General features: G+C 41.4%; 1 protein-coding gene and 1 long non-coding RNA gene across 10 annotated transcripts in view; one reads left to right on the forward strand and one right to left on the reverse strand.

Moving 5' to 3' along the window:
• Positions 1–1755: 1755 nt before the first annotated feature.
• stard13b (StAR-related lipid transfer (START) domain containing 13b) overlaps positions 1756–25939 on the reverse strand; it is a 90068-nt gene continuing 65884 nt past the window's right edge. For 6 of the 9 annotated variants that reach the window (XM_031297401.2, XM_031297400.2, XM_036001190.1 and 3 more), the window contains 13 exons: positions 14817–14888; positions 12763–12844; positions 9934–9997; positions 7520–8883; positions 7229–7399; positions 6096–6255; positions 5410–5608; positions 4941–5154; positions 4413–4527; positions 4072–4293; positions 3334–3551; positions 3056–3232; positions 1756–2632 (listed from right to left, as the gene is read on the reverse strand). In XM_031297401.2, coding sequence (XP_031153261.1) covers positions 2515–2632; positions 3056–3232; positions 3334–3551; positions 4072–4293; positions 4413–4527; positions 4941–5154; positions 5410–5608; positions 6096–6255; positions 7229–7399; positions 7520–8883; positions 9934–9997; positions 12763–12844; positions 14817–14888 — 3176 coding nt within the window. In that variant the 3' untranslated portion in view covers positions 1756–2514. Of the gene's footprint in view, positions 2633–3055; positions 3233–3333; positions 3552–4071; positions 4294–4412; positions 4528–4940; positions 5155–5409; positions 5609–6095; positions 6256–7228; positions 7400–7519; positions 8884–9933; positions 9998–12762; positions 12845–14816; positions 14889–16417; positions 16790–17850; positions 18114–25939 lie in introns of those variants that run through there. The other 3 variants (XM_031297407.2, XM_031297409.2, XM_031297408.2) reach the window with 3 other exon arrangements.
• On the forward strand, positions 13868–21091 carry LOC118495037. Its single transcript, XR_004897327.1, has 3 exons — positions 13868–13953; positions 20268–20273; positions 21082–21091. It is a non-coding gene; the product is annotated as an uncharacterized LOC118495037 (long non-coding RNA).

Here is a 25939-nt window from a genome sequence, read left to right on the forward strand (position 1 = left end):
ATCTCCAGGCCAGAAAAATGTTGGTTTTTAAATGAATTATTAATTTAAATAATGAGGTTTATTTTCACTTTTAATAAACAAATTACCAAAACATCACTTGCATGTACTGTAGATAATTAGTTAACAACTAATAATGACAAAAAGACACCAGGTTCCAGTGGTTATATAAAAGAGACTGAAACAGACAGCTTGGCAACAATCCTGTCCATCGTCCTGACTGACAGCCAGAAGCTGAGCTTGCATTCCATGACCTCATTAAGCTGATCTGTGTCAGCATGGCTCCAAAGAGGTAGATATAATGTCAGGCTTCAACTGGTCCTATAATGTATATTACTGTGCAGTTTTTATACTTGATATTAAATTGCATTTATGCAATACAGAGCAATTGGCAATTTGATTATTTAGCTTGCTCCCCAATGCGATTTAAATACTTCATCTTGTGATACTGGTTGTTTTAATGTCACTGTAGTCTTATGTGCTATTGTAAAATAAATAAATAATCAGAGTGCTATATCTTTGGATGAGCAAATGGCGACTTCATTTACAGACTAGGTTGAATTAGGCATAATTGCTTTATAGCTACTGTGTCCTTAAGGAAATACTCATTTGCATTTTTGTATTCTGTTGTCCCAACATAACACTTATTTAATAATGTCTAACTCAATTGCTCCTATCCTCCCATCCCTTCTGTTAAACCTGCTGGTCCTCATTCCAATGAGAACCATAAACCCAGTGCTGAATAGAGGTCAAGGGAGGGGGTTTCACTTTGCCATTCACACACTATATTGGCTAGTGAACTGAATCAGAGGAGCAGATCCAGGCTCAATAACCTGTGGCAAGTTCATGTAATGATTGTTTCACTTAGGTCTGCAACAGCATCACCTCACTGTTTCCTGTAATGGTTTTGGTGAATGATCCTTTTATATACTTTTAGCATGTCTGAGCTGCCATGGTCAAACTTTATCTCAGTAGGGTTTTGAATAGATACCAAGTGGTAATCATTTTTCAAGCCGTCAACCATAATGTATCTTACAAAATGGGTATAGATTTAGTTTGGCCTGAAACAATAGTAGTAATGGTACTAGTAGTTGCCGCATTAGCATTGGCATGAACACTTTCCTACAAGATATCTTAGCAGTAGATATCTATCTCACCCTCACTACCTGTTGAAAATAAATCAAAATACCTGTGATAAAGGGAACTTTATTCCAATAATATTGTCTCAGGGGAAAAGAAATGTGTCCACAGTAAAAATATGCTGCTGATCAGAAAGGGCCATCTAGTGGATAAAAATGCCATTCAACCAGGTTTATGTGTTCAGCCCAAATGTTTGCCTTTCCATACAATATGTAAGAAAAAGCCAGACAAAATTAATTACAATCTTCATTTGATTTTACTTTTGAATCACTTATGTTCGCATTAATGAGTTGAAAGCTCAATCAAGGTATCCATGTAAATCCATCCACCCGTGTGGACGTGTTTCCTTTAAAGGTCCAGTAGAGGTCCCTCTCATCCCAGATCAGTGAGCATTGAGTTTGTGTCAGTACAAGTCAGTGCATATGAGTAGTATACATGATTGTTGAACATAAACATCTTCGCAGAAGCATTACTGACAGTTTATCAATTGTCCAAAATAATTATTTAGACTCCTTCACAGGTTAGTAGATGTCCATTACTGAATAATTTCTTAAAATGTCTTGTTTTGTCTTTTTGATGTGGCAGCAAGATGAACAATGAGTGCATACAAACATTTTGTAATTTTGATAGTTTTATTAAAAAATGTGTCTTGTACTTGACTGCACAATCCAGTACCCTTAAGCAGGTATGATCAAGTCAAACCTTAAGTCATTCTTTTCACAACCATGGGAGGTCAAAGTTGAATAAAATTACACCCATTCCAAAATGGCAATACTGAAGCAAAGTAAAACCAGCTTACAATTTAGTACCATGTGTACTACAGGAAGGTTGACACAGTGAAATAATCAATATATAGGATATTAACATATGTACTATTTAGCCCTTCACATATATACAATATATACATCTTGTTTGCATGGTCAGTATATTCACACATGTATATACAGACATTTGAGTCTACATCATAATAATTATAGCTTTAAATCTGAAATGAATAACAGCTTCCCAGAAGCGCTTAAGAGCTTAAATGTCCTAGACATTGTAGATAAAAGAAACAGTAATACAATAATATTAAAGATAATAATTATAATATACAGGTTTAGCTACATCAAGGTCAATACAATCCTAATACTGAGGACATTGGCAGGATGATTAATTTCCCATTGAGTAATTATGCTCAGCACCTATAAGATGTCCTCTAGTCATTGTGCAAGTACAGAGGAGATCAACATCATTTTCAGAGCATTTCTACTCTGGAAATAAACCCGGAATAAACTGTGCTTTAGTTCTGGGGTCCTGTCTGTGTTTTGTGTCTGCCTGTTAGCAGTGACTCAAAGGCTCAATCTTGATCTCAAGGCTGAGCAGACACAAAGAGGGTCAGATTTTGGTCTCTGGGCCGGCTGTGATTAACGGCTGAAAGGAGTTGCGGATCCGCGCAGCTTCTGCGGCACTAAGGTGACCATAGGCTTTGTTGTACCAGTCTGAAGTCCTTCCCCTGAAATCAAAACAGTATATTTAATATAATATTGCGTACATGCATTTACAAGGAGCTTCAAATAATTATCTTAAAAATGCAACTAATATCACATATGAAAATGCATTGATGTATTTTATGAGTAAAGGGAAAGGCAAGGCAGCTTTATTTGTATAGCACAATCAGCAACAAGCAAAACAAGCAGGTCCATGCTCCCTGTAATTGTGGTGCATTAAACTGAACTCTGCTTCTCCATGTTTAGTTCTGACTCTGGGGACAGAAAGCAGACCTGTCCCAGACGATCTGAGAGGTCTGGATGGTTCATAATGTAGCAGCAGATCACAAATGTATTTTGGCCCTAAACCGTTCAGTGCTTTAAGTATAAGAAAAATTACTAAAAGAGTTAGTGAAATAATCTTTTAATAAGATGCTTGTGGGACTTACTTCAAGTCCACTCTGCAGATGTGAGTTAGTCTGGACTTTCCAGAGCCGCAGGGCTCTAGCAGGTAGTTGGACTCCAAGACTATAGCTCGTACCCCTCCAACAGGAGGACAATCCTGGTGCTCTATAGACACAGAAACCAGGGAGCAGGCGCCTTTGGGTAAGTCTGTCCTCCATGACCTTCAATAAACAGAAAGAGATTGAGTACGTGCCCTAATAGAAAAGACATAATGGCTACTTCCAAACAAAGAATGATGTGTTTTCTTTGTATCACCACTCACCTGAGTACTACAAAGTCCCTGCTGGGATGAGGGGGCATACGATTGAGGACATACTGAAACACCTCTGTCTGCTTGTCCAGCGTCTCACACACCTTCCACTGCAGCAGGTCCACATCCCACAGGTGGCGCTCTCGTAGCACACGGTTCAACACTACAGATGGTGGTGCTTCCACCTCCACAGACACTCGCCAACGTCTCAGAGGGTTCCAATCTCCCACCTGAACAGGACACACAAAAACCATCATGTTAACCTATGGATCTGAAACCAAGATCCATGTTTGAGTCGATTCTGACCTGCAGCTCTTTGCTGCATGTCATTCCCCCTCTTTCTCCCCTTTCAAGACTTCTCAGCTATCCTATCCAATAAAGGCCTAAAATGCCCAAAGTCAGAATGTCTGCCGAGGAGGAGATATTCATCTTCCTGAAAACGCAACTAAATGTACCTGATAGTGTCATCAACACACTTAAAGATGATAAGGTAACTGTTGATGCTGTAAATGTAAAATATGACATGAAGCCACATAAAGTTAGCAGTACTTTGTTAGCATAATTTTGCTAGCCTTAGATTGGTTTCTCGTATCTTGTGCGCAACAGAAAGTATCTTGTGCGCACAAGAGAAAAAAAGATCCCCCATGTCCCTTTAGGGAGTTGATAAGTAACATTGTGATTATGTTGATGTTCTATGATATACAGTATACAATAACGAATTAACTGCACAATCAAAGGAAGAACACCAACCTTCTTATAGTAGAGCTCTGTGTTATCAGAGCTGCTGCAGGACACCCAGTATTTGGACTTTTCCCGTGCCTCTTTGAGCGTGTTCTGAAGTCTACCCTCCATATGAATTTGGTACGTTCCATCACCATCTTCCAGCTGCTTGCACAGATCCTCAATTGTTGGTGCATGCAAGTCAGCCTCCACGTAGGAATTACGCGACTGAGTAACCATCTCATGAGGGATCTAATGGGTGTATAAAAGCATGAGGTAGGATTCACAGCAAATAAACACAGAGGGAGGCATGTGGATTTTGCATCCAGGCTTGAAATTCTTGCATCATCTCCAACCACAGGTTCTTGTACCTCAAAGAGACGGTTGCACTCTGTGATCATATGAGCAAGGCCCTGTGTTGCTGCTAAGTTTTCATTCAGATCCTTCTGGTCTGGTCTGCCAGTGGCATACTTCTTCTGCATGGCCCTGAGGATTAGGTGGAGAGAAAACGTATTAGGCCAACAGAGTCCCTGGGTCAACATCCCCACGAAACGCAGTATATAAACCCTTCCTCCGCTCTGCAGGAAAGCCCTTTGATCCCTTTAGCAACAATTTCAACATGGTAAATTAGAGAGCTTTGCTTTGTTTGTACACAGCATGATCTCATAAAACACTGAGCTTTAAAAAGAGTGCCATGTCCTTTCAGAAGTGGCCCAGAAAGTCAACTGCACCCCTGAGGGCTGAGCAAACTCTGTAACCCATTTTATGTCTTTATGGAGTAATAGGTGAAGATAATCATGCAGGAGTTAATAGAAAGCATGCATGTCTTGTTCATTAGTTTTTCAGGCACACATACGCCAAGCTAACTGTAACACTAGAACACAAGGGGGGAAAAGTACCTTGGTGAGAGATTGTCTTTCTTGAGTATGTTGAGATGAAAGAGGGAGGGGGCTAGACACACAGCAATGTTCATGGGTGTCATCTGGTTCTCCTCCACAGAAGAAGTGACATCGCTGAGGAAACAGAGCAGTGTCTGCAGCACCTCTCGGTTTTCATCTGACATCAACATGATGGCTGCCTGGACAGCTTGCAACCTTTGGTCCTTCGGCACATCTGCACATATGAGAGAATTGATTTTTATTATTTTTGCTTTACGGACATGTTGATAGGAGAGAGAAAAGCAATCATGAACTGTCAAAGGTCATTTACTAGATTTGAAATTGCATCCTCACGCAGCCACATGTACTCTACGTTAGTTCAGGTGCATTTTCACAGTGCTCCCCAAGTTAAAACAAAACCAAGTGAGACAATTACAATTAAAAGCTGACATGGGACAAAAGGCAAGCAAAAATAAATCAATGTCCTTACATTGGTAGATATGGAGGAAGGTCTCCCCCAGCTTGCTGGTAAGCAGAGGCTCAGGTAGATCCCTGAAAAACTGCTTCACCATGTCAGCCACATCATAGGCAGACTGATCTTCATAGTTCACATTGTCTGGGGAATTCTCATTCATCTGCCTAAGAGCTTGAATTCGAGACTTTACCCCTGATTTACGAAAGAGACCCACCTGGAAGCAAAACACAACTGTTGATGTTAACTTGAAGGCCGGCAGCAATATGTTAACTACATTGTACAGCAGTTCCGCTCACTGTATCGTTATTATACTACTATTGTATCTGCCTACAACCTGTGTCAGTCATTGTGCAATGAAACCTTAGACCACATTATACACATTAGATAAAGCCATTTGTTACATCACCAGGGGCAAGCAAGGGGGTGGCTTCTGGGGCTTCTGTTTCTGTTAACTCTAATGCTAACTTCCTACACTACCCACGTCTGTTGTGTTCTGGTTTCAGAATAATGAAGACAGTTGGAGAACAATTAGATATAAAACAGCATGTAGGCTCTACAGGATGATTATTCTGCTTGGCAACTTTCATGTTTTTCCCAAATGATCTACACGATTTTTAGGCATTTTATTTTCAAATGGTTTGAAAAACTGTGCATATAGCTGCTTTAAATGCTATACAGCCCGTGTGTGTACTGTGGCTGACCTGGTCAAGACACTGGCTCCTCAGGTAGCGCAGGGCCTGCTGCAGGCCGAGGGGCAACGGCTGTCCAGAGCGCTGCACATGCACTATGAGAGGCACTCCGAACACGTTCTTATCCTTATAGTCTGGTACCTTCATTCTCTTCATAAACTTTGGCACAGACCTAAGAGAGACATCAACACAACATCTTTGACACCTTGCTCTGCTGGCTAAATATGAGACTATGCTGTCGTAATACTACACACAATATACAGTATATAGTCATATTACTTAAAGTGCTCATATTATGCTTTTTTGCTTTTTCCCTTTCCTTTATTGTATTATATATCTTTTTTGTGCACGTTTTAGGTTTACAAAGTGAAAAAGCCCAAAGTCCACCCCAAAGGGACTTACCATCTCCAACAGAAAACACTGTTCACAAACTGCTCCAAACAGCTCTATTGTAGTCCAGCCTTTACTTCAGAGACAAACGTGGTCACTTTGGAACACACGTTATAATGCTCGCCTAGCTGCTAGTGTGGCACGCCCTCATACTCTGCTTCTGACTGGCTAGTAGTCCTTACCTAGGTACTGTCAGGGCCAGCCCTCATACTCTGCTTCTGACTGGCTAGTAGTCCTTACCTAGGTACTGTCAGGGCACGCCCTCATACTCTGCTTCTGACTGGCTAGTAGTCCTTACCTAGATACTGAGCATGTGCGACTCCCAACAAAGATGGAACAGAAGTGAGAGGTCTCACTCTGTAGCTAAAACAGAGAGCTCAACACACAGGGTGAAAAGAGGAGCTGCAGCAATGTGCAGTACAACAAAAATATGGTGTTTTTTGAAAATTAAACCATGTAAACCTATTCTGATATAACCTCTAAATACAATTATGAATCTGAAAATGAGCATAATATGAGCACTTTAACATGAAATAGTTTGTGAGCCAAAAGGGAATCTGGTTACAGGAATTCATTAAGGCCTATTCATACCGTACTGGACAAAAACACAGATAACTGTACTACTATAATAATTTGAGTAAATAGTTACAAACAGAATCAGTTCAAAGAAATTAAATGTGCTTTAATTAATAAAGAAAATATGTCATTTATCATGAAGCACACCAAAAGTGTTGAGTAGAGAAAGTGGCTCTTACCAGGTCCAGCCATGCTTGTTGGACATGGAGTACTTCTCCATGATTGCAGTAAGGCGCAGCAGAGAAAACTTCTGCAACAAACTCAGCTGGCCTGCTGACTGGTTGGTGATCTGCAGGGATGCCACTGAGTGACTTAGGCGATGAGATATCTGGAAGCTGGGCCATCGTAACCTAATGCCATAAAAAATGAACAGCAACAGCAAAGAAAAAGAAAAATATTTTTGTTTTAGTTCATGGAAGACTTAAACCAGTGTAGTTTCAGTAATTTTAACACAGTTCCATGAGTCTTACCGATTAGGTCTTGTGAGTGAAGCACCTACTCCGGAGTCCCTCCTTTCCCTGAGCATTGTAGATTCTGTCTCAGCGAGTGATACTCTGTCTCTATCCCCGTAACTTGGTGTGGTCTGGCTTTCTGTGACCGAATTTCCCTCAAAGTCCAATGTGATCTGACTAGAGGACTGAAGGCCTACTGTATGTTCCCTCCCGCCATCCAACTGTGCCAGCCCTTCTCCGACAGGCAACACATTCTTAGACCAGTGGTCCACTATCTGCTGTAGACCATTGACATGCAGCAAGATGTCGTCCAGGTGAGGGAACAGGTCCTCTTTCTCCAGGTCTATCAGGTCTCCGGTGCTGGCATACAGATGTGAGCCAGGAACATTATCATACACACTGATGCGGCTGCCTCTGGAGCAGCACTGGGTGACAGGCCTGGATTCCTTCCTGCATGAAATAAGATGGGAGTCTAGGTGCATGCTCCCTGTGTGCCAGTTGATAGAGGCTCCATTCATTGGGGACAGGCTCTCTATGGACAGTGCTTTGGGGAAGGTTCCTGGCTTGTGGTCTTTGGGAATATGGACCACCAGATCTTCATAGGAGCAGAATTCATTCCTGCGGTTTTGTTCCGCGACTTTATTCACTTGGGTGCCCGAGAAGATGTCTATGTCCTCTAAATACATGCCGCTGCGCTTGTAGTCAGCCCGGTGAGGCTTACGTTCTTTCAGGCTGGGTGTGCTGACAGCGCTGCCACTAGAATGGCTGCTACCCTCACTCCCGGACTGGGACGACAGAACTTTTTGGGACGGTATTTCTGGAGCCCCACCATCTCCATTTATGATCTGGACGCACTGCAGCGTCTTCAGCGCCTGGGCCTCCTGCTGCAGCACTGGAGCGCTTATGACCAACGTCTTACGACCCCTTCCCAGAGTTCCTCGGGAGCGCAGTGTCTCCATGCGCCTCAGGAAGTCTTTGGCACGGATTCGGCTTGTCTTGCCGTGCTTATCGGGTAGTGAGCCGTAGTGAGCAATTTCTTTGGGGATGTGAGGCATTGTGAGAGAAGTAGAATCAGGCATTGCTGCAGAATCGGAGCCGATGTGGTTGGAGCAGTCGGAGTCCTCTGTGCTGAGACCCCTATGGCCGCTGCCACCGCTGCTCTCACTGTGCAAAGAAGAGATCTCCGGCTCGCTGAGGTCCGTTAGAACACTCTCGCTGCTGGTGGTGGTTCTCAGAGGCACGCTGTCTCTGCAGGGCTGACCCTCTCCGTGGTTTCCCAGCAGACAGTCAATGTCCTGTAACCTGGACCAACGTCGGCTGCTCCACTCAAAGGTCCATTTGTCACTGATAGCAAACAGGTCTTCTTCATCAGAGTCTTCACTCTGGGGAAAGACAGATTATGTTACATCAGTTACTCTGGCCTACATGATTTCATTTGCTATTTTTAATCTTCTTTGTAGTAATGAATGTTTCTATTTAGGTCTCTCAAAAGGGATCTTCACTAGTACCTAATTAGATAATTAAATTTAATTAAATTAAATTAAAAAGATCATGCATACACATACAATGATTGAGATTGACATAAAAATAACCTTGACAGCCTATGCATATTTTTCACATTTTTCAACAAAAGATAATTTGCACATTTTTCCTCCTTGTGTTGTGATTAGAAAAAATATTCAAACATCAGCTGACTTGCAAGGTAAGGTAAGGTATATATAGCATCACAGATCATCTTTGCCACAAAGAACAGTTAAATAGGAATTGCAGGAAATGGCTGGAGGATGTGTCTGCTCAGAATTCATTACATTATACAATCAGCCAACAATGATATAACACCAGACAAATGAATCCCTTGAAGACGTTTCCATAAATAGACCAAGGCAGCAAAAACAGTTATATAAGCCAGCAGGCTACATTCCAAAGTGGGGACGGATCAAAAGCTATCCTACTCAATAGGCATGAATACAACAATGGTGCAATCTCAAATATCATGGTATCTAGGTTAAAGGGATGAAACCAGACTATAATTATGTTGGTGCAGGAAGCATATGCATAACTTAAGGCAATCTTTGTTGAAAAAATTCCATTTCTTACAAAGGCATTGAAGTTTGTCTTCTATTTCTTGCAAATTTCAAATGACAACTGTGATATTCGAGTCAAGTATTAAAGCTCTCTGAGGGGTAAAAAACCCAACAAACCCTCAGAGGTACATACAAAGTGTTATATTTCCAAAAACTCTATGCAGAGAGGAAAACATGACACCCACGCAAGCCTAAAATCATCAATGTATCATCATCATGTATAAAAAATGCATATAGTGTAGTATCCCACTTGTTATAACGCTGCATTTTTCATACTATACATATAACACCTTAAAAGTGAAAGTGAAACTGCAGAAGCAAAACTGGTAATATAGAGTCAACACTTACTTTCTTCTTCGGAAGGTTCACGTCAAGTTTCATAGAGGCACACTTGTTCAAGGTGTTGAGTCGCCTGAAAGACAAAGGATGAAAACTGTTCTGAACAAACAAGAGAAAACACCAGAATAGCTTCCTAATGACCACTTTAGAAATAAATCCCATTCTGTTTTCTATTTAAGTGTTAACCAAATGAGCGTCTGGTCTGGATGTACAACCAGACCCAGAGGGAAATTCAGTTTGTCCATGCCACAGTATCCTAAACCTAATGAACACCGGTAACTGCTGGATGCTCTGTTCTCTCTCTCTCAGCAGTGGATCTAAGTGATTGTGGCTAGAAAGGTGGTGAGCAGTAGTTCGAAGAAAGGTTAACCAATGGATGAGCCAGCCTTCTGTTCTAATCAAGCCTGATTCATTCAATAAAGTCATATGTAGATCTTAATCTACAGATGCACCAGTCCTTTGATGCCATTTTACACGTGGATGCTTTTTTTTTTATTATTCTTTCAGAATTTTGAGGGGTGATTTCAGCTGCGTCTGACAAAACAGCGTAAAAACATTTTGCTGGGCTCAACAACATGAAAGCTTTGCCTTTGAAACACTATTGGAAATGTCCTGAACTCAGTTGTCAGGGAAGCAATGAAACATTTTCAATATTTGGGATCAAACATACAGTCTACGCCTTGTGCCATGTGCTTAGTGGTTAGAGGTTTTGTGGGTGTGCAAACTTGGATATATAAAGTAACAGAACTAAAAAACTGTACATGAACCAACAAAAGCAATGGAGGAAAAGATGACGGCATCACAAAATACACTCCAGCTCACTGTGCCTTGGCTTCAGACAAAAAGAAACTCATTTGTGGTATGATAATCACACGCTTTAACAGCTCCAGATATTGCTAACAGCCTTGACAGTATTGTTCTGTGACAGTAAATGGCCTCAGATGGCGACTCAACTATCCCACAGTGCTGGAGACGATAGCGGTTAGCCAAACACAAAGTTCTCATGATTGTTACTGTAGATAGTGGGACCCAACGGAAGAGAGGATTTCTAAGTTGGGGGGCCTTTATTCCACAGGCCTAAAGAGCTTTGACTGTGGTTGTTAAAATAGGAGGCTGCTTAGCCAGGGATCAGAGAGAGCACTCACATACACAAAATATCTATCACTTTCAGCTCAAAGACACCCACAGTATGTATGGTGGTATTTATTCTTTGCACACTAGACTGTGGTGGCGTAACTGATGACAAAGCCATCCTTATGTTACCATAGAGATGCTGGGAAGTCATGGACAAAATCACATTGGAGGTGGAACTGTTTCCAATTGTCTTCCATTTATCCCGTGGCTAGTTTGGAATTTAGATGAGTTGCTTTAGGGTTGTTTAGAGTCACAGTATATTGAGCTGTGTGAGGCAACCCTAATGCTCCTCCTGCTTCCCCCTCGGGATGGTTGTCACGGTTACTGTGGTAACTCAAATGCTGTTTTCATCTCGGCTCAAAAAAGTACATGAGCCATCTTGCCCAATAACGGAGTGACAAGGAGCCACCAGTTGTTGGCTTTTAGTGTACTTTTATAATCTTAATAATAATTAGTAAAATGTGCCAAAAACATCATCATTAATATTTCTCATGCAGATATGCTACCCACAATGCTCTTGCAATGGCAGATAATAATAGCGTATCACAATATTTTTCCGTCGCAATAATGTATCGATGCACGGCCACCAAGGAATGATCTTTTGTTATATAAATTGTAACTTTTTGGTACTAGAATAATAAAATGAATTGCCTTTTTAGTCCACTATGGTGAAGTTGAGTTTATTTCCTGCTAAGGTTGGTAAAACAAAGTTTTCCTATGGGGACATCATTTGAAGAAAAAAAGGTAATAAAATGCAATATATCGCAATATGTTTAAAATCGCAATAATATCGTATTGTGACATAAGTATCGTGATCATTATTTAATTATTTGTTTTTTTAGTGTAAGTTTTGTGAAAAGGGGGCAGATTATATAAGATTAATCTTCTTTATGCTCCTTTTGGTTAGGCCTTTTTTGTTTGTTTAATGGATTAAATAAACGTATATGTATATAAATAAATAAATGAATAAATAATACCATATTGTGGGGCCTCTGGTGATCCCACCCCTAGTTAAAAAGTGTTTATTAAATCAGCATATCAGTCTAATATTTCACTCCTGACAGATGAAGGTCTGACGGAGGTCTGTATGGACTGATTTGATACGTTCAATAAATGGAACAGCGATGTGTGGCAAATCTTCCTTTCTTCATGAGATTCTTAATAGCCAAGATTAGAAAATAAAAATAACATGACGTTATCCTTTTACCATCATGACATGTGAGTATGGTTAAGGTATCGTTTGGATTTTTACGATTCCGATGCTGAACCGGTACTTTTAAAACGATTCTGATTCCTAAACCGATTCTTGAAAAACTGAAAAATAACATCAAAGAAAGGCTCTTTTATGGGAAAATATGGCATTTTAAAAGTAGCCTACATTTATGGTAGCTAGCTAACGGTAGACTACAGAGAAAGTGTGATATTTTTACGTCCGTTTTCGGAGCGACAGAGGGAAAATATTTCAGTCGACACATTAAGTGGAACCGAAATGAGGAACCAAAATTTTCGTTCTAATCCGGTCCGATTCCTACCGGTTGCGTAGGAACCACCACAGTGGAACCGGGTTTCGGTACCCAACCCTACATGTGAGATGTGTGTTTACTTCAAACTTCTCACATAGTTCACTTCCTCGGGGCAAGGAAATGATTAGTGGCATTGACTCATGGATGAGCGAGTGTCGAAGTCAATCAAACGTCTGGTTACCTGCACAGAGGTTCCACAAGATCTTTGTCCAAAAAGTCATGATCTCTTTTCACAGGAGTAATGTCAATGGGGAACTGGGAATCTGAAGAAAAAAGCACAAGGATTAGAGAAAGTGGCAGTGTTGAAATCTAATTGGATGTTTTAAGTAGTTCTTCTATAGACAGCGTTCATGGATTGAATAAATGGAAAGGAGGATCTGGAAACCACATTCTTTCCAGAAGTAGATTGAATGCTGGGAGACCATCAAACTTTTGTATGTGATGCTAATGAGATATGAGGCATGTGCAGGCATTACGTCTTTCTCTGGGTATGGGCCTCTTCTTACATAACTTAAGAGACTAAATCCAGACCCTCTGAATCTAACATTCCTCCCGCATTCATGTAAAGTCGTTAACTTTTTATGAAAAGCAGAAGCAGCAGTGAACGCTAAGATCTCAACAAGGCTCGGTCTGTTCTTTAAGGGCGCAGACATTCAAACATACTGTAGACTGTGAAACACAATTACGTCCTAATAACAGATTTCATCATTAGCGTCTTTTCTAATATGACAGCCATTATCAGTGCACATTGCTTGAGCTCTGTTAAAACGGTCTACAAACTGTCAGCAAACATATATGACACCCTAAAGAAGGCCGCTTTGTGCCGATACGTGTGGGTTGCTGCCCAGTTCTAGTTTTAATGTAAGATTTTGATAAATAATAAAATAAAATAATATAATAAATAAAGGCTTTTTTAATTTTTTTTTAAGAAGAGTGCCTTGGACCTTTTTTCTCTTTTGAAGTTTTATGTTCCCTTTCCAAAGAGCACCTTCCAAAACATGATTTGTTTTGAACTTCCAAGCAAACATATTGGGACACGTTTTCTCATTCATTTGAATGGGAAAGCATGTCCAAACTTTTGACTGGCACTGTATATTGCACTGTATGCTGTGTTCATGTGGTGTCCGACAAATCGGAAAAACGAGATTCCGAGTTGGAAAATGCATGTGAACGCCTGCTGAAGTCGGAAAAACAACTCGGAAACTCAGGAAAGATTTTGGTTCCCGATTTGCCGACATGAAGTAATATGTGTCGTCAACATAGAGGGCAAAACTAGATCTTTTATTAACGGTAAGAAACTTTTTATATATTCACTTATTTTATATCAACTTCTTGCTCAAATATAATTTTTAATATGGCATTACCATTAGTTGTTGTCAATAAAGAGTGACCTAGACTACTTAAAAAAGTTATTTATTGATGTAAGTATGGTATTTAAACTGTAATAACAAGTCAGGTACATTAGCTGAAGCAATATTTTAGTATTATTGTCTTCAAAATACTGTGAAAAACTATCAACACTGAGTTTGAACTCTCTGAGTAGTAACAGTCCACACATCTTCTTCGCAGCATCCATGTTTGTTGTTATGGTTACAATCAACATTGCGACTTTCCGACTTGAGAACACGTGAACACACCGAAGTCGGAAGAACAACTTCCGATCTCGGAAACTCGGACCATCCATGGAGAACATGAATGCGCCAAAAGCACATGAAAAGCCTTGACACAAAGATCTGAGGGAGGAGAGCTACTTTAAGCTCAGATAAAAACCCATTTCTTCCCATGACTTAAGTCGTGAAGCACAGAAGACATGTTTATGTTGTAACCATAGCTTGGAAAAGATTAAACTTTAAAAGCAGCTGATGTTCCGCTTGTTTTGTGGTGTCTGGGGATTTGACTGGAGCTCTGGCTCCGAGGCCTCCTGAGGACAGTTGTGTACAGTAAATGAGGCTCACTATGTAGCTCATGAATACATGGTTTTGTGTACAGTGTTGAGGACTAGGGTGACAGACCAGCTGACACTGTGTGCCATTATTCACCCATCATGTTAAAACAAAGCCCACATTCAAGCACCAACAGTTTTGTTTCACAACAGATATAAAAAGCTGAAATAAAAATGCAGTTTATTGCTGTTTATTACAGAGCCCTTTTATTGGTGTGCTACTTCATTAATCTCTACCCCCCCCCCTTTCTTGTGATGAATGTGTGTGGGAGTTCACTGAGTGCTTTTATTACCTTCAAAGAGCTGCGCATACTGGGGAAATCCTGCTGCCCGCAGCCAGTCACACGCCTCTTTCGCCTCAATTTCTGAAACACAAGAAAGTGTGTGCATTAAAACAGGGATTCAAAAATTAATGTTTTTGTGTCGCCCCCATGAAGAATTCTAAGTAATGCCAACAACACTGATGATAAAGGATGCTGATAGCCAGGCTCTCATTGGCTCGCTGTTAGCCAATCAGAGTCAAGCAGCTTAGCTCGTTGAATATGAATGAGAACTGGCACAAATCGAGCTGAGTCTTCCTGCAGGCTTTCTATACCACGCTAGAATGGCTTGAAAGAAGGTAACCAAGGCATTTTTTCCACAAAAAATGTTACAGTCCATGGTAGAACTTCAGACATTACCACAGAGTAATGAAATACGTGTAGCAGGGCACCTTTAACTTATGTTCAAGTTTCCCTCGTTTATGTGTTGAGTGCCACCTCGAGGAGCCGTGAAGTAGCGATGCGGAGAGCAGGGAAATCTATTTAGAGCGCCCTATCTTATTCATTAAAATATATATATTTGGTGCCAGCGTATTCTGGTATCGCATGAGGAGGACAACATTATTTTGCCACATTGATTTTTTGTCCCACCGTTACTATAGATCAGGTTGAAAATTATCTTAACCAGAGCTCTCTGTGACTCCTTCATGGAGTCCAAGCAAGCCATCCCATTGACTTTTTCTGATAAAGAAACGAGGCCAGCAGTCTGGATCACTAACTGGTCCTCCAGAGCTAGCCGTCTGCAGGCTTCAGAGCCGCTGATGACAAGCAAAGGAAACAGACTGTTGGCACCTTTCCATTAATGCTAATAGAGTCGGGTGCCATTTACTGCCTCAGTGAGACATGCTGTCTGACACACCAGTGCTACAGTACACAATCTGCTTTACTTTAGAAAGAAAATATACAATTATGTTTAATAAATACAAAGCATCAGATTAAGGAAGAGGCCAGCAAACTTTATACTTTTACTTTATACTTCACCTACAATTTCTTACACCAGTAATGTCAAAATTTCTTTAAATATACTGTATGTGGAAACAGTTTTCCTTCACTTTACTGTAACAACAGTAGAGCTGAAATGATTAGTCACAAATCGATCAACAGAAAATTATCAGGAATGATTTTTGTAATTCATTGATCATTTTGTTGCAAAAATGCCAAAAATTCACTCTGTTCTGGTTACAAATGCGAATATGTTCAGGTTACCACAGTCTTCCATGATAACAAACTACATTTAAAGATAGCACTTCTGCCATGTAAAAAAAAATTCCATTCCAAATTAAATTAATCCATAAATAGAAAAATAACAAATACATTAATCAATAATGAAAATGTAAGTTGTAGCCCTTAACAAAAAAAAAATGAATAAGATTCAATAACAAACCCTAAAACACATGAGCAGGGTTTTCTGCAGCGAAATGCAGCATTTATTTCCATCATTAACTATCCAAAGTCAGTCACTCTATAGCTACATTATCAAGAATTAGAAATCCCAATGTGGTAAATGACATGACTCATTTAACATAAAAAAATATAAGACCAAGACTTTAAATCTAACATGAAAATACTCTTACCAGTTCCAGTGCTTCTTTAAAAGCCACACAGCTCATTCATTCCCTGTTGCCTGCTATTCTCATACACACAGCTGTGACTTAGCCAGCGTTCCACAATGCAAATCATTTCAGGAGCATATAAACATCACATCCAAGAAAAGTTACACATAAGCTGCACCTACGGGTAACAAACTGCTCTCCCGCCACCACACATCTGAGGTCTCAGTTCCACTCCGTCTGTGCCTGTCACACTACAGCTGAAACATGAGCCGTCGCCATTCATCACACAATACTGTGTAATTACAGCGACCGTAACCTTGCTATGAAGATACTGCTATCACCTGTTTTTCAAAAAACTGTTGATCCAGGACTCACAGGGAAATCAATGAAAAGTGACTTTGGTCTTCAGACTGACCAAAGACTGAATAAATATTAACAGTTCCCTGTGTCCTTGGATGACAAAAAAAGCTCTATTGTTTACTAGCAGTTGAGTCAACATGTGTTACGCTGCCAGGAGCCCCTCTGCTCTGTTCCCACCTGTATCACCAGGAGCTAAAGGCTTTCTGTGCAGCCAGGCCTGCCTCCCAGGTGGATAATATCAGGACTGTATTATTCAGCCGCAGCCCATAGTGAGGGCGCTGCCAGGTCCTCTTGTGTCCCACAGCCACAGGTTGGACAACTGGGAGCTAGTAACATGAGCTGGGAATTCCTCTCTGTTTGGCATTCTGTAACACGATACCGAGACATTCTGTCCTCTCATCCTCTCTCTAAGGAAATCTCTTGTGGATAAAAGGCTGGGCGGGCATCATGCCAAAGAATGAGAACTTGTGTTTTGCTCTCCACAACCCAGAGCTTTAAAACTGTGTACAGTATAAAATTACAGTTGCACAAAGAGATGGAACCCAGTATGGCTGTGACACAATGGCCCAGAACGTCAGAAGATGTGTACGAGTAAAGTCTCTTGTGGCAAGGGCGACCTCCTTTCTTTAACAATTCACTTAATGTAGCGTTCACTATCAAGAACATTGGTTATGCAATTCATCGCTGCGTATATGACATGTTACAAAGTGCCGCAGGAAAAGATATGGCACACTTGGACAGTGCTCGGGCTGAGCAGACACACGCACTGCCAGAATTATGACAGTTTTAAAGGCTCGCTCACATTCCACTCTTTCACAAAATATTTACAGCAAAACTTTCAGGCATTTTATGATGTTTTGTCCTGAGCTGCATTTGTCTGACAACAAAGCGTGTTCGTGATTAACAGTAATTCTCTTCCATTCATACTCCTTTGGAAAGAAGACAAATACCAAATTCATTCGTTCAGGTTTATGGTGAATAAAAACAAGCCATCATCATCACTAAAGCACAGGCCTTAATATGTCTAACCACCAAAATCCTTCAATCACCTAACCCCAGAGTTTATTTCCAGTAATACATTATTGTGTACTTACGGGATATTTTCATCATACAGCCAGAGTGGTTCATATATCCGTCTTAAGACCTAAGAGTGTCTCTCAACATGTCAGAGCATCTTCATTCCCACGCTGAGCCACATTCCTGCTCTCTCGCTGAACACAGCTTGCAGTTTGAACTCAGATCCACAGCTCCTTCTTTCCCCTTTCTCTTTCCATCTACCCCCAACCTACCATGTGCCTGACCCGATACTAAATCTCTCCTTCAACCCACCCCTTTCTATGGCAGGCTCCCTAACATTCACCCCCCCTCCCTCCCCCTTCAGCTTCTTGTGCCCGACCCTCCTACCCAGCTCTGCCCACGACATCTCGCTTTTATACCCCACTCAGCACATTTTTGGCAAAGATCTAAGCTTCCTCTGAATCCTGGGGCTCTTCTTTAATTTCAAGACGCTGTTTTTAAAACGTGATGAATTTACTACCATTTCCTGGTATATATCTTTGTTCCCAGTCGTTTTAGCCAGGTTGCAGGATGTCGGCTTTTACAATCTTTCACAATTTCATCCAAAAAGTGTCAGCGCTCACGTGGGAAATGTTTCATTTAAACAAACAAAAGGGAAGCGTGGTTTTTTGAAGAGTCCAGATGTTGTTCCAGCAGGTCAATGAAATGGAAAATCATGGCAGCCCAACTGGGGGAAAACCATGACATAAACCGTCAGCAATCAGCAGCAGTGAATCATGCTGAGGCACTCGGCTCACAAGACTCTACACTAACATCATCGGGGTGATATATATTCGTCTGTTTCACCTCCGTCTCAGCCTCTTTGTCTGAGGCCAAATCAATGAATGAGAGGAACTGTGTGATCTGTGTCACCTGAGACAGTGACAGTGCTGACACAAAACAAAGATTATTATTTATTCTTATTTCAAGAATATCTGAAAATATTTCCTTGTATATAGTTAATGAAAGAAACTCTGTTGCAAATAAGTAATAAGTAATGAGTAATTGCAATTATATAAAATAATATATATCACATAATTATATTCTTAAGTAATTTATTTCTTATTTACAACACATCTAAAAGACACTGAAATATATCTAGTTTCACCATCCATCCAAACTTACAATGTGAATTGATAGAAGGAAAAAAGAAGGTAAAATATAAGAAATACGAAAAGAAAGAATTTAATTAAAATAAGCATATAAGCAAAACAATGTTTTTTTCAAATGTATCTAGTTTTATATTATATTATAACAAAAATCTATGATGATGCATAAGGAAAACCTATTAGTTTAAATGTGTGGATAAAATGAGGAGCACTTTAAATTACTGGGATTTGCCATGGGGCTATGATTACATAAGACATCACTTCCATCCATAATTTCCTTAAGTGTAATTACTATTCCATACGTAGCCTGTTTCTAATGCACCCGCCGCTTTGTCACGTTTCTGCCATTTCCTCTTGTAAAACACAAGTCTTTGGAGCCACTGGGGCCAGGCCTGGGTAGCAAGCTGCAAGCACAGACAGAATGACGCAGGCAGTCCATTTTAGTCACCTTAACAAACCATTTAACAATAAATACACTCAGTACATATCTGAGCTTTAAAAGCACTCTAAAACAAACTGCCTAAATGTAGAAGTACTAACAGTGGAGACCGTTACAGATGTGTCCATTCCTCCCCCACACTGCACTGCTGCAGAGACGACTGAATGAATCAGCCAGACAAGCCAGCCAAATATATCAGTCAAAAAACACCCAGACTGTCACTGAGCGCTGAGATTGTTGAGATAGTCTGTATCAAAAACACCTGGAGAAAGACAGAGTGAGCCAGCAATATGGGAAAAAAAGTTTCCACTAGTGGGTTGGTTGGCTGGCAGAGAGGTGTCGTCACGCTGGGAGGCATGGAGGAGAGGCCTCTCTTCCCCCTTTATGATGCTAATTGCATACAGACAACCACTCACAATGAGCAGTCAGCCTTACTGTAAAAGTAAGCTGAGACAGAAAGCCAGGGGAAACACACTGTCTGCCCAAAAACCACAACATCTGACGTATCATGCCCAAAATAGCATAACATTTCCCTCTGTCTCACAGTTTGTAAGTGTGCATAGGGGAGCAAACAGGAAGCACAAATAATGATGAATGAGAGGCAACATTATTGTTGATCAAGGAGCTACAGGAGATCTGTTCTCTATTTGTGAGAGTGCAGGTCCTCTAAGGGGAATGCTGGCATTGCACAAGGTGGATTAATATTGCAGTGCCCCATGTAATTCACCCTAATGTCGTGGGAATAAAGCCTGCCTTTTTTCAAGAGTGGGTTTTAATTAACAAAGCTACATGTCCCTCAGACTCCAACATCCTCGGCACAATATGCCACAGTCGTCAGCGTAACAGGAGGTGCCAATCGCTAATATCACAACACGTCTTCAGTTCACAGCTTCCCCGTCATCCCGAGCAAGGTGTTGAGACAAAGGACAATAGCCAAATCTAAGAGATTATCTGTCTACGGAGGTGAGTAACAACACAGTGCCTTTGTGGCTGTGACTTTACTCTTGATGCAGTGATTGGCACATGAGCTGGCCGGCTCCGCAGGGCGAGTAATTACAGAGTGCCGGTGTTGAATCACCCACGGACTTCCAGCCCCCTCATTTGATCCCGTGGGGCACACAGGGGACCTGTTATCCTGCGGTCGACATGGGATGCAGGTTTAAAATGATCAGCTCTAGGGCTGCGTTGCTAAGACACCAAAGTAAAATTTCCTCAAATACAAATGAGTTTGCAAATCCTGGGCCTGCTTTTGCCCTGTGGTCCACAGTGACCTGTGGAGAGATCCTTTCAGTGGACCACAGGTCTCCAGTAACAAGTGGATATACAAAGCAGACATCAATGCCTCCTGGAGGACGGGGACTTGAGGACAAACGCAGTGCCAGCCCCAGAGAAGCCAGTGCCAAGAAGGCATTAGCATACTGAAGCTGCATAGGTCTTGGTTTCACAGACATCCAAGATTCTTTAATTAAGAGCCTCTTCATACATCACAGATCAGCCTTTTAAAGATTGCACACAGAGCTGCAAAGATTAATCGTTTAATTGTCAACTATAAAATGAATTGGCAACTATTTTGACAATGGATTTATGAGTCATTTTTTATTAAAAAAAATTAAGAATTCTCTGATTCCAGCTTCCTAAATGTGAATATTTTCTTATTTCTTCTCTCCTCTGTGACAGTAAACTGAATATCTTTGAGTTGTGGACAAAACAAGATATTTGAGATCGACATTTTCTGACATTTTATAGACCAAACAACTGATCGATTTATCAAGAAAATGGTCGTCACATTAATGGACAATGCCCTCATAGCACATATTATCTTAATTTGCTCTTCAGTTCTACTTCTCTGTTAAAAGACAGATAGCAGGTAACACGGTCTGGTTTAAAGAATCTTAGTATTTTTTAATGAAAGATGTCTGTCCACCTTTCACATCAAAGCAGCTATACACCCTGGCAGCAACAACTTATTGATTCTGAAAGTAAATAACACAACGATGTGAGCCAGAGAGCTGCTGTTGTTGACCTTTGCCAAAGCCTGCTGGGTCAAAAGTCATCTGAACAGTGTTTTTTTTCTCTTGAGGTCCTGTATTGAATTTAAACAAGAGCAGCACAGCTGTGGTAACACTCTCCTTCACCTCTGAAGGACACCCAGAGAGAAGGTTCTTTCATCTTCAGGGGTAATAACCCATCAACTCTCTCTCTCTTTCTCTGCCTGTCTCTCTTTCGTCTCTCTCTCTCTCTCTCGCTCTCTCAGGTCTGGAAATACCAGTCACATGATAAGGCTGTTTTATGCTTCTGCGTCGAATCGACAGCGTAACCCCGCAGACCCCTCTGCGTCTACGCCGTAGCCTGACCTGCACCTCTCGAAAAATGTAACTACACCTCGCAGCGACGCACGTTGCTCGGCCGTGGCTTGGTAGCGTTGCATTTCCCCCGACTCATTTCTAGGATTGGGCATCGAGAACTGATTCCTACTTAGAATCGTTTAAAAAATTACGATCCCATCGGAATTCGTTCGTTTCTTTATTGGAATCGTTTAGAGGATTTGGTTTCAAATCCGATCATCGCTTCCCAATTTAATATGTGCATGTTTTGGTTTCCGAAGCGACCACGCGTTTGTTGTGTTGCAGCCATGGAGCACAGTAAGCAGCGCTCTAGTCTGGCTCTATTTTACACTGAAAAAGTTGTAAAACTGCAAACCACCATTGAATCAAAATAAAACTTTCCTATTATTTGTGAAAATAGGCATGTGACCCGTTTCAACTCCACTCCTCAAAGAATCGGAATCGAGAATCGATAAGAACCGGAATCGAAAGGAAGAATTGGAATCAGAATTGTTAAAATCAAAACGATGCCCAACCCGACTCATTTCCTGGTTCTCCTTCTCCATCAACAACATGAAATCAAGGAGAGGGTTAACTTCTCCTGCTCCAGATTTCCCACCGTGGTCAGAAAGAACAGGGGAGACACTTTGTTTCTCTCACTATGACTATGAGTCGCTACTCACTCTAAAGCTAAATGGCGTCACTCACTTCTCCCTCGCTCTATCACCCACTCCTCACACACACACACATGCCAGCTCGACGCACACACCAGCGCACAAGTATAAACATCAGGCCACTTACGTAGGCTACGATGAAAGCTCTGTGTGGAGCCTCCGCAGAACCATAAAACAGGCTTTACTCATGATAATACAATGCACTGTCACAACATTTAAATACCTACACGGTGATTTTCCCTTATTCCTGAGCAGTGTTTCTTTCACACAGTCCTGCCTGAGAACACAACATCGTGATGGATCACTGCTTAAAGGAGGGTAAAAACCATGTGGGGACAGCATGATCTTGTAAACATTTTTAAAACTATGGAAAATCACTTTAAGTTGTTTCCAAAAGCAGGCATTACATGTGTTCCAAGTCACTAAACAACAGCCTGGGAGAGAAATGGGAAAAGATTATCAGAGAGTCACACAAATAGCGTTTGAGTGAAGGATTTTACAAATGCTCCCAGACCCAATCTGCAAAATGATAGCACACTGAATCTGGTTGGGTGTCACAGCCAGAAGACAAATAATGGGCTATGATGTGTGGGTTGCGTGGCCTCTGAACAAGCCAAGGCTTCAAAGTTCACACTGTTAGCTCTGTGGTGTTTTCATCCAACTTGTTACAGCGTCTCACATTCACTCAGTTTTGAGAAAATTGTCTAACAACCACATGTTGATTCCCCAGGGTCTCTTAGCAAACAGCAAAAACGAGGGTCGAGTGTACTACGGCTTCGCAGACGGGTGTTCTCCTGCTTCAGCTTCGCTCACACCAACAGGACACTCTGGCACATGACTTCCAGCAGAAGTGTCCTTTAGTAGAAAAGAGACCTCTGACCCCAAACCTCTAGGAAGGAGGGCATCTCTGCAATTTCCAGATCCCCAAGTACCTCCGCTTTACTGCCAGCAACTCTGAACAGAGCAGAGATCACTCAGCAGAACTTGTGAAATACAACTTCTGTGAAATACATACTACAGTGACTTCCAAGGCACGACGCACAAGCTAAACACTTCCAGACACTGGACTGCAGCCATGTTCCCACGCACGTTTAAGTGTTTTGACAACCATCTTGGAGGCCTTTATGAAGGATTTGCTTTCTTTGGTGATAAAAACATCAACTTTGGCTTTCGGAGATTTCCCTTTTCATTTCATCCAGGCATACTTCCCCGAAACCCTGGACTATTTCCTCAACCCGGTGTTGATCTTTGTAGAGTAATCATTGTGCGAGTTGTTCTGTCGGGGTTATTCAGTCTATCCACAGATTGATAAATAACACAGTGCTGGATGACTAATGCAGGCTGCTCAGTGATAACACACATCAAGGGATAGCTATCTGTGATGATATTCAACAGTGTTCTTCTCTCAGAAATGCTGATTTTAGCCGAATAGCCATTCTTATCTCGATGTTGTTTTTGGCCCTCATTCCAAAATATATTTTTTATTAAAGTGAGCTCCACAGAGTTAATAATAGCGTGACAAATCTACCCAGGAAGCATATAAACAGTAAGACAGTCTGATGTAACAGATTAGGAGAGGTATTGTATCTGTGGGCATTTGTGCTGCCCTCAGTCCAAATGTAAGGCCTAAAAAGAGACTTCAGAATGGGAAAGTTCAACTTTCCCCCAGCTTCATTTTTTGTCCACTAAAACATTCCCTTGAAGCTCTCAACTTCCCTCTTCGTCCTCCCTCCTCCTCTCTGCTTTTCTGTCTTCGTCCCTCTCTTTCAACAAGACTCCTACAATGTCCCATGTGGTCATGCCATTAACGGCTTAGTCCTACCAACATTTACCACAACTTCCTAGAGGTGTGTGTTTGTGTGTGCATCCTGATTTGAAGTCCATACATGTCCTGTTTTATGTAAAGCACAGTAGGCTGCATGCCTTGCCATGTCATGCTGTTTTCCCACTCGTAATATACGGTTGTGTGGCTGTAATGCTTCCTTCCCTTTGATAGCCTATATAAACACTGTAATTTGGTTTTCCGAGAGCGCTGTATAACACAACTAAAGGGAGATGACTATGAATTACTGACAAACAGTCAGCCAGCTGACCTAAAATCTCGACTCCGACATGGAAAAAAGCCTGACTGGAAAGTTATCAACACATGTTCCGTAAGTCCTGGCACCCGCACAAATCAAACGTCTCATGATGGAAGAACTTTTAAGTTTAGCAGATGCTAATAAGTACAAAGATACTGTAAACTAATAAATGAGGTTTCATGTGTGACCACAGCTCTGTGAAGTACAGGAACCGGGTAAAAGAGGAGAAGGAAAACATCGGGAAGAAACCCTTCTGAAGTGGAATCCTGCAGAGCTGCATTAGGTCCACCTCCCTCTCATTTGGACTGGATCCCAGAGGGGACTACGTGGGGTTCCCTCCTTCTCTGGGAATGGCCTCAAAGAGTCAGAGAGTAGAGAGGGGGCCAATGTCAGAACAAGGGCCCCCACCGTGAGAAAGCCCTCTCAGGGACCTCCACAATAAAAGCATGGAGCCATCCCTCGGGACGCTGGTCCTAATTAACGACATCAAAGTGAACGGCCATAAGACTGCCTCAGGAGCCTCGCGGCACTCATGCAACAGACCCGTGAGTTGCAGCGCAGATGATGACACTGTCAGCGTGTGTCGTTATGTATGATGAGGTGCGGCATGTCAAGAATGATACCCAATAAAAGAGCCAAGTGATTGTTCTGCTTTATCAGAGCACGCAGAGTCTCTCCCTCACGCACACACAGAGAGAGCACTAATAGAAAATGTAGGGCCGCTTGTCACGCGTGGCCATCAATGACAGGCTGTGTTCAGACAGTCACTCCCCGGCTGAAAGGCCTATAAAGCGAAGAGACAGCGGCTGAATGTCTGTGGTCTGCGTGCATGCTGCCTTTGCCGCCTCTGTCAGTTTTTCCAGCTAATGACATGTGATGTACATTTCAACCACAGGAGGGCAGCCAAGTGCTGAACGCTGGCATGGTTTGCATGCAGATGAGGGGGAATTGTACTATGAAGGATACAGATGGTCTAATGTGAGGCGCAACAACCACTATGTCAAGAATGTTATGCTTTTAAGTGAAGCCTGAAATAGCAGGTATCTAATCTAAATATTAATTTGGAGCACCTGACAGTTATCTCTATTGTCTTTTGATTTTCTTTTTACAAAACTTGTTTTTGTAATTTGGATCCTTTTGTAAAACTCCATAAAATGTAAATGTAAACTGAGAATACTTTTAATATCTCTATACATGCTTCATTTATCCAAGACTAATTAGCTGCAGCTTTCTTATGACTGAGAAGTGATCAAACACATATTTAGTGTACTATTTGCTGTATGTAGGGTAACAAGGCTTTTTTCAGTGAATTAGCAATTTTTAATCTGTGGAATGTAAAAGAGCTGAGAACATGAGACGTTTTCCACCATGGCTCTGTTAATATGTGACTTTCTGTTCCTGTAACAGTGCAGCTGAAGCATTTCTCAAATATCTTAGTAAATGATTAGCCCTGCACATGTGCCAGCTGTCAGCTACTCTGACTGTGTAGAAACGCCACTG

The sequence above is a fragment of the Sander lucioperca genome, chromosome 5, assembly GCF_008315115.2.
Source record: "Sander lucioperca isolate FBNREF2018 chromosome 5, SLUC_FBN_1.2, whole genome shotgun sequence".
Lineage (NCBI taxonomy): Eukaryota > Metazoa > Chordata > Actinopteri > Perciformes > Percidae > Sander > Sander lucioperca.